Here is a 9,076-nt window from a genome sequence, read left to right as displayed (position 1 = left end):
AGTTATCACTCAGGGTGTTCTATGGGTGTTCAATTCCAGGTTTCCACCATAGGAGTCAATGGAATCGACTCCTCGACTACATTTAGCGTGACTGTCCAATTTAGCAGTGACATTAATGTGCTATCAATGTTGTAAGCTTTTGCCGAAACCTAATTTTACAGAGGGAAAAGCCACGAAAAAAAGCCATGGTGGATCGTGTCAGAATTAAATAAGAAAGAATGAATCTGTCACAGTAACAAAGTTCGTAGTTCGGGAAGAAGGAGGCGGGAACCGGCGAACATTTAAACACTTTAATAAAATAAAATAAACACAAAATAGCACGACAGCCCCTTGCGGACGACTGTCGCGCACAAACAGAACCAAAACACAAAATAAAATCCAGGCCTGGTCCTCTCTCGTTCAACACTGTCGTCACTCCTCCTTTTATCCTTCCGGAGCTCCTCCGTGGGACTCGAGACCGGTGAGTGGCCCAGGTGTCGCGCATTAGCATTTACTCCACCGGCCTCGCTCCGTTCCCACGGCTCTCGGCCCCGCCCCTCTCGTCAAAGTCACATTATAATGGTCAGAGGATGGTGCTAAAGGCATTGTCTTAAACAGCAATAAATACAATACATACAAAAATAGGCTACATACGAATGTACACTTATTGATTTGTTTATTATTGTTTATTATGTGAGTTTTTAATGATTTAAAGTTAGTTCAATGATTGAACACAACACAACAAAACCTGGAATCGAACATCCCTAGTGAATACTGTCAGTCAGTGCTTCATGCCAGAGGAATAGCCTATAGGTTAACCATGGAAAACCAAATTTATATTGACTGCATTAAACATAACATCGCATAACAAAAAATATAAATTAAACTACAAAGCTATCACAGAAGCATGTAAAATTACAAACTAAATTTACCATGGCTGTTATTTATTTCTATCACGTAGAATAAAAGTATGTGAAAAGGTCGTTTCTGCGACAGCTCCCACTATCCGACTCACGACCCCTTTCACATACATCGTTTGTGATAGCCTATGACTTTTTAACATAAGAAAAGTAGACTTTAGGCTGTGTTTACCTGTTTTTCCACTTCTTTGAGCATCTCAATATATAGGGCCTAAATCTATAGGCTACAGTAGTAAAATACATTTAATAACCTAATATATTGCACTTCACGATGTCTATGAAAGATTGTATTAGCTACAACAAGAGTCGATTCCACTGCTGGAGTCGACTCCGACTCTTGGGCTATTCAGAGTCAAGGAATCATCTCTTTTGGAGTCGACTCCCCATCCCTAGTTATCACCCCACTCGCTTGACTGATGCTAAAGCCAAAAGGAGGGCGGTCTTAAGTGACAGGGGCCATAAGTCAGCTGACTGGAGGGGCTCAAAGGGAGGGCCCCGTAGGGCCTTAAGGACTATGGATAATTCCCACGTCAGCACAATATGAGTACGAGGTGGATTCAATCTCTAAGCTCCCCCCAGGAACTTAACGACAAGGTCATTTTTTGCCGACTGACTAGCCAGCCACAAGAGCGTGATTTGCCACGATGGCCATTTGATTACCATATGAATAGTGCACATTGCGCCATTTCATATGGATTACTTTATCAGAGAATATTTGTTTTCAACATGACTTCATTTAAAAGCAGACATTTCAAGCTTTCTATAGACATATCTCATGTCTGTGTGTCAAGTATTCACTGAATTTCATTTTTGTGACGCGTTTCAGAAAGTAGTTCACAGAGACCAAGACAGCAGAAAGTGCACCCTTTTTGTTTTCTCTATTTTACAAAAGCACAGCATTTTGTTGTTATTATGAGTGTTTCCAAATAAAAGTAGACCCTTTACAGATTCGAATGATGTATTGCTCTTATCTGTATGATAGTAATTTAAGTCTATGCCTCTTGTTGACCCCAGAGGGTTAAGGCTGGCAGGAATGCCCAACCCGAGTTGGAGGCATCTGTCATGACTACCTTCCTTCTGGAGGTCAGTCCCAACGGAACGCCAGTCTGAAACAGGTGAGGTGTTTTTCAAACCCCCGCGCCACGCCTTGGTAAGTTCATCATGAACTTCCAGGAAAAACAGCGCTGGTCTCTGGTGGGAGGGTCGTTGACAATGGCCCAGAGGGCATCGTTCGTCTAAGCGGCTGCGGGCAGGCTCTTCTGGAGCCGACCATTCTAAGCAGAGATTCTATGAGGAGTGTCTTCCCGCTGCCGGGGCTCTTCGGCGAGTAGCAGGCTTCGAGCTACTTGTTTCTTGCATCAGAGTCCAGTGAGGAGACGATCTTTACGCTAAAGGAGAAAAATTCTAATGAAATGACACACAGAGCCGACTTATATAAGTCTATATAACCCACTCCTTTTGGTGGGTTGAAGCGCCATTGGTACGTGTAGCTACACAAACCTGAACAAATCAGGCTTCCCTGAGTTTCCCCATAGCGTGTTACGTAACGACCATTCAAAAGAGAAACTCTGATTTCCTATGAAATTCAGGACTTCCAGAGAACTATGAGAGTGTTACGGGGCTGACGAGACGTGAGACGTGCGGATCCATATGCAAAGCTTTATTTGGAGAAGACAAGAGACGTGGTCATAAGACAGGCAGGGAAGTTCATGGACCGGATTCGTGACAGAGAGCAGCTAATAATAAATATTTTTTCAGACATTGATCATAAACCCAATATAATTTTTTTGACCATAAATGCTATTGTCAGTCCTCCTATTTCGAGTTTCCCAGATACGTCTCCACAATTATGTAAAGCATTTATTTCTTATTTTACTACAAATTACTAAAATGTTTACTCACAAATTTGTCATCTCATGCTATATCATCTGTTTCTATCATGAATTATTCATTCACTGCAGTGCTTAATTTGTAAATTACGAGGTCCCGGAACAAAGCGGGGTGACGGATCCAGCATGTGATTAGAGGAGGAAGAGGTAACAGAGCATTCGCACAATGGAGGACCAGCTTACGTGATTAAGAGCGTGCATTTTCTTACGGTCATGAAAAATCATGACATTTTAAAACAGCAATTTCCAGGCCTGGAAAAGTTTTGGAAAAGTCATGTTTTTTTTCTTCTCAAATCTCTGGATAATAGAATTATGTTTAATCAACTTTCGCGTTTATAATGAGGGAAATTCCTGCAAACATTTATTCAATAGAGCATGTAGGCTAGATGAGTAAATAAATCCACACAAACTATCAGATTAAATCAGTCATTTGAAAACAGCGTGAGTGATTCAGCTGATTCTTTCTATCCTTCCACTGGGTGATATTTTCAGAAAACACAGAGTATCATTCCATTGTTATGCAGATGACACCCAAATTTACTTGCCATTAAAAAAAGGAGATACAAATGCTTGAGACAATGGCAGCCTATTTTAAAGATCTAATGAATTAGATGTCCCTGAATTTCCTGCATCTAAATCACTGGGATTATTGTATTTGATTAAGTACACATTTTAGTTTATAAATCTATTAATAACCTTGCTCGCTTATATCTCTTCTACCTCCTTCAATTCATTAGTCACCTAGATCACTTAGATCCGGTAATCAAATTTTACTAAAGGTGCCAAGAAGCAGATTGAAATACAGGGGTAGAGTGTTTGAGGCGGCTGGTCTTAATCTTTGGAATAGTCTACCACTACACATTAGATCAGCATCCACTGTATCTATATTTTTAGTCTAAAATTAAAATGTAATTGTTATTCCTGCTTTTCAATTTATTTATTTTGTGGTTAGGTTATTTTATGAATTAAATATTATGTACTTTGTGATGCTATGTGAATTTCGAATCTATATTATTATTATACTTGTTTGTACATCTTTTTTATTGTACTGCTGTAAAGCACCTTGGACAATGCATGTTGTATTGTATGGTGCAACATAAATAAAACAAAAAAAATGACAAAGCTCCACCCTTCTGGGCTTTATAGAAAAGTGCCCAGACTGAACACTTTCCTCAGAATTAGCTAAAAAGCAATGGATGTCTACACATTGTATCCATCTACCCCGACAGAGCTTGAGAGGATTTGTACAGAACAATGGTAGAAAATCCTCAAATCCAGGTGTCACATCATAGCCAAAAAGACTTGAGGTTGTAATTGCTCTCAAATATGCTTTAGCTAAGTACTGAGTTAAGGGTCTTAATATTTAAGTCAATGTAATATTTTAGTTTTTACTTTTTATAATGAATTTGCAAAATTACTTTTGTCATTATGGGGTTCTGAGGTCTGAATAATTTCTGTATGGTATACAGATTAATCAGTCTTTATTTGATCATTTTAAACATAGGCAAGATTAGTGATAACCATACCCATAAACTAATTTGATATTTATTTATTTATTGCACAATGGGTAAATTTCACATTTATACTACAAGGGGCCTTAAATTAAAATCCAAATGTTTTCAATGGATTTATTATTGCTATTGCAGTCTTCACTTCAGAAAATCTCCTCCAGTTCGTGGAGGAGATCTCTCCTATGACAAACTCTCCTATGATTGAATCGTAGGACAAACTCTCCTATGATTGAATCGTTGTGGATGACCTTTTGATTTAGGAATTTCCTATTATTAAATAATAAACACAATGAAGTAGAATGAAAATAATTTAAAATAACAAATCAAAAGGTTACCAAAGCATAAATGATATTCACTGACAGAAAAAAGGCACAAAACAATTTGCAATAAGATAATGTAGTGAATATGTAATGAATGTCACAATTCTGTAGATCTCTTCCTCTTTTGACCTGTTTATGGAATACAAACTCGCCCTTACAGGTTCTATATCTTGACGACCACAACCTTCAAGGAAATGTTCTCTTCCAGATGATACATCATGCAAATTCATGTGACAGGTGGAGTGAGACCAGGGAGTGTTGTCAAAACTCTCCCTGCCCAGCTCTACTTTGTCCTTCTCAACCAGCTCAGTCATGCCTCTAGAAAATTCCTCCACGCCACTGTGTAAGTCCATAATGACAGTGAAATCCACCTCAGCTTCCAGGTTTGAAATGGAGCTGACAGTCATACTTGAACATTTCCTCTCGATGGCCAGGTAGGTGTCCTTCAAGCCAGCAAACTCACGATTATAGTCGTCCTCCAGGGCAGAGTGAGGCTGCTGTTGTTGAAGAAAGAAAAGGGGCAGCATTTTTCTACATCACATATGAATGAAACAAACAGTAATGATGGAGATATGAAGAAATCATGGGCGTGCTTTTGGGCTGTTTATAATGCTTGAGTGAAATGATCCAGTGTAATGATCCAGTCATGAGATCATATATGTTGATACATTCTATTCTTACAACAGGTAAAAATTATCATATGGTTTGCAGTAGGCATGTGACGGTTTCAAATTTTTATATCACTATAACTGTGAAGATTTTGTCACAATAAACCAGGACTGTACTACCACAGAACTTAAGTACATTAGAATGTAGAAGTGTAGACAAATGTTTAAAGTTGTTTTAAGTTGTCTGAGAAACACCATAGAGAATACAAAAATCTGAATAGCTTTTTTCAAACATTTACATAATGTTTAACTTCCTGTCTTCTGCAAGACAAACTGGTGTCAGAAACAGAAAATGGTACAACGCTGCTTTAGGTAACAGTAGTAACTGCTGTATTTATGCTGTTCTATAAGTGCCACCTACTGTCAGAGAGTGAATTTGCATTTTCATTCAGCCCATCTGCCATTTTTGTTGAAATATTTTTAACTGGTTAATGGAAAAGAAGCTAATGTACATTCTAAAAAAAAATTACAATTAAGATAATAGGGCATCTAGAATTATTCATGGTATTTAAGTGCCCATGATAACAATGCGTTACATGTTCATTACAGCAAAATAGGCTACGATAATACCAAATACCGGCACATGTCTAGTTTGTAGAAGAAAAAAAATGAAGTGAATGAAGACAATGTGCATGATTTTGAATTGGGTCACCTTTTTAAAAGGTTACACAAACAACAACTACTTTCAGATGTCATTCTAATTTTCTAATTATTCTAACCGCCGTTGGAGCAAGCACAGTAAACTTGTCACTCGGAATAGCTAGAAAGCATTCGAAAGCATGGTTTTAATGTTGTTATATTGGTGTTAAAAGAGCCTGAGTAGAAAATTAAGCATTTTTAAAAAACATGCAAGAACATGCAAACAGTGTGGAATGAGACACCTTAACAGCATATTGTGGGTCTTCAAGAAGAGAAATAGTGGACAGAGGCTCCTGTAAAGGAAAAGCAGAACAAGAAAGAGAGAGAAACAGTCTAAAGTTAGCTGTGTTACTAAAGCTACACACCAGGAAAGAAAGACATACATTGCAACCTAAACACACACACTCATTTAAATCACTTTGTAAGTGACTATAAAATTCTCTTCTTAAAATGTGATTCTTGACTTAATTTTAGATAATAAAAACATAGAAATCTAATTTAACATGCTGGGGTTCTTCACATAATCTAGTGGGTTTAAAAATAAATCAACTAGTTTTAAAATAAATTTTAAATAATCAAAGACTTAACTAAATTAGTATTTAATAATCATGAAGTTGTCTAGCTTTCAGGATCTGATAAAAACAACCATACTAGAAAAAATAAAGGATCCAAATGACAAACTTACAAGAAAGTAAACATTTAGTAACATAAGTTTAACAGTTAATTGGTTCAACAGAACAAAATGCAGTTTTGAGTAACATTGCCTATTGAAAACCCATTAACCCATTTTCTGGGTTAATATCAGCACAATGACTTAATTCTAGAACCTAGAGAACTGTCTACTACCTACATTGGCAGCTACATCCAGTCTTTGGACAAAAAAACTCTTAAGGGACTAATTTAGAATGTTCTACTTAGGGAGCAACTCCATGTGTCACAAACTGCACTACTCACACAAAGCGTATGGAAGACTTGACTCACAACCAGTGTTGGGATTGTTACTTCAAAAATTTAATTTATTACTCGTTACTAGTTACTCCTTTCAAAATTAATATTATTATTTATTACTATCTGGCAACAGTAATTAGTTACACTAGTACTAGTTACTGTAACGGGGCTGACAAGACGTGAGATGTGCGGATCCATGTGCAAGCTTTTATTAAAGCAGAAGAGGTCAGAAATACAGGCAGGGTCGAACAATGGCAAACATGTATATGGCGGGCAAGACACAAGAATAATCCTAGGGCTACCGTAAGTCAACGATCGGCGAACAGAATCAAAAGGGCAAGACTAGAGGGGATAAATCCAGGAAAACAGGCAAAGATCAGAAACCGGGAAAACAGACAAGGCAAGACTAGGCTGGGCTGGGAAACTAACGAGGGCTCTGTAAAGTAGCTATCACTGCTTGCGATAAGCGCATACAATACTCGGCAGAGAATGGTTGTTTGAGTGAGTAATATGAAACAGTTGTGTGCAATCAGTGCTATGTGCAATCAGTGCAATGAATGGGTTAGGTAGTCCGGGATGATATGCAACAGTTTGTGTAGTGCGAGAGTCAATGTAATGGAAAGGGTGACCTCTGATGATAAGCAGACGGAAGTTCATGGACCGGATTCATGACAGAGCCCCCCCCCCCAAAGGAGCGGCTTCCAGACGCTCCAAACACTAAGCGATCCAGGTGGGCGGTGGAGCGGAGGCGGAACAGGGGGAGGGACGGAGGGCCAGATCCAAGGATAGGAGAGACCAGGGACGGAGGCAGAGCCGGCGGAGCAGGAGAGTTCCCAGACGACCTCCTTGGCCGGAACAGGACAGGCTGAAAGTGCGTTGCTGGGCGCCACCACCACGCAAGGAGCTGAAGCGAGCACCGCCATTTCGGGAGGTTCTACAGCATGCGCCGTCACCTCTGAAGAGACTGTAGCGGATACCATGGTCTCTGGGAGCACAGCAGCAGACACCGCTACCTTGAGAGGTTCTGGAGCATAAGCCGTCACCTCTGGAGATGTTGTAGCCGGTGCCGCTGCCTCTAGCATATCGGCGGTGGAGTACGCGGCCCAGATACACCATAAAGCAACCCCCCCATATGGGAAGTGCTGCAGACAGGGGAATGAATTCATGAACAGAAGGGTTAGAGTGAGTGGGTTTGGGGATAACAGCTGTACGTGCAGACACCAGCGGTGCATCCCTCAAACTGGATACCAGACTGGGATACCGAAGGGCTGACCTTGAGAATCTGGGTGTAACAGACAGGACGTGACATGACTCTGGATGATCAGCTGTGATGCGACGTGATTCTGGATGATCAGCTGTGATGTGACGAGACTCTGGATGAATAGCCGAGACGTGACGTGACTCTGGACGAACAGCTGAGATGTGACGAGGCTCTGGATGAACGGCTGAGATGTGACGAGGCTCTGGCAGATCAGATGAGAGATAGATCAACTGTGACTAGACTTGACTCAGGAAGATCAACTGTGATTACACTTGACTCAGGAAGATCAACGGTGACTAGACTTGACTCAGGAAGATCTGTTGTGACATAACGGGGCGCTGTTATGTCCGCCATTTTGCGATCAGGCTCCGCTGTCGCCTCCATTTTGTGAGCGTGCTCTAGTACAGCTGCCATTTCAGTCACAGACACCGTGTCGCGTTCTTCCTCCGCGACACCCACAGTAAACAAAGATCCGACAATCAACAAAGCATAATCCATAAACTGAGCGAGTGATGAACGTGGACCCGTGGATGAAAGTTTAGCCCTAAGAGGTTGATTTATGCCATCGCAGAAAAACTCTATCCAAAGTCTGGTAAATCAGAATAGTGAGCGATGGCTAAAAACTCTCGAATATGGTTCTCCAATGATCGTGGACCCTGTTTAAGGGCTAATAAAATTCTTGCCGTGTCCATACCTGGCCAATGTACACTTGAACAGCTGCTGGATCCTTGTGTGGCCGAGTATTCTGTAACGGGGCTGACAAGACGTGAGACGTGCGGATCCATGTGCAAGCTTTTATTAAAGCAGAAGAGGTCAGAAACACAGGCAGGGTCAAACAATGGCAAACAGGTATATGGCGGGTAAGACACAAGAATAATCCTAGGGCTAGCGTAGGTCAACGATCGGCGAACAGAATCAAAAGGGCGAGACTAGAGGGGATA

The 9,076-nt window shown here is 40.4% G+C and overlaps 1 protein-coding gene across 1 annotated transcript in view; it reads right to left on the bottom strand.

Annotated features, from left to right (window-relative positions):
• Positions 1-1,891: 1,891 nt before the first annotated feature.
• LOC107557895 (band 4.1-like protein 3) overlaps positions 1,892-9,076 on the bottom strand; it is a 105,264-nt gene continuing 98,079 nt past the window's right edge. Inside the window, exons 17-19 of the mRNA XM_016241470.1 lie at positions 6,169-6,219; positions 4,721-5,116; positions 1,892-2,005 (exon numbers count right to left, since the gene is read on the bottom strand). Coding sequence (XP_016096956.1) covers positions 1,892-2,005; positions 4,721-5,116; positions 6,169-6,219 — 561 coding nt within the window. The remainder of the gene's footprint in view (positions 2,006-4,720; positions 5,117-6,168; positions 6,220-9,076) is intronic.

This window comes from Sinocyclocheilus grahami, unplaced genomic scaffold (assembly GCF_001515645.1).
Source record: "Sinocyclocheilus grahami isolate Dianchi unplaced genomic scaffold, SAMN03320097.WGS_v1.1 scaffold623.1, whole genome shotgun sequence".
NCBI lineage: Eukaryota > Metazoa > Chordata > Actinopteri > Cypriniformes > Cyprinidae > Sinocyclocheilus > Sinocyclocheilus grahami.
Note: the sequence above shows the minus strand (reverse complement) of the source record. Positions and strands in the feature narration are given on the sequence as shown.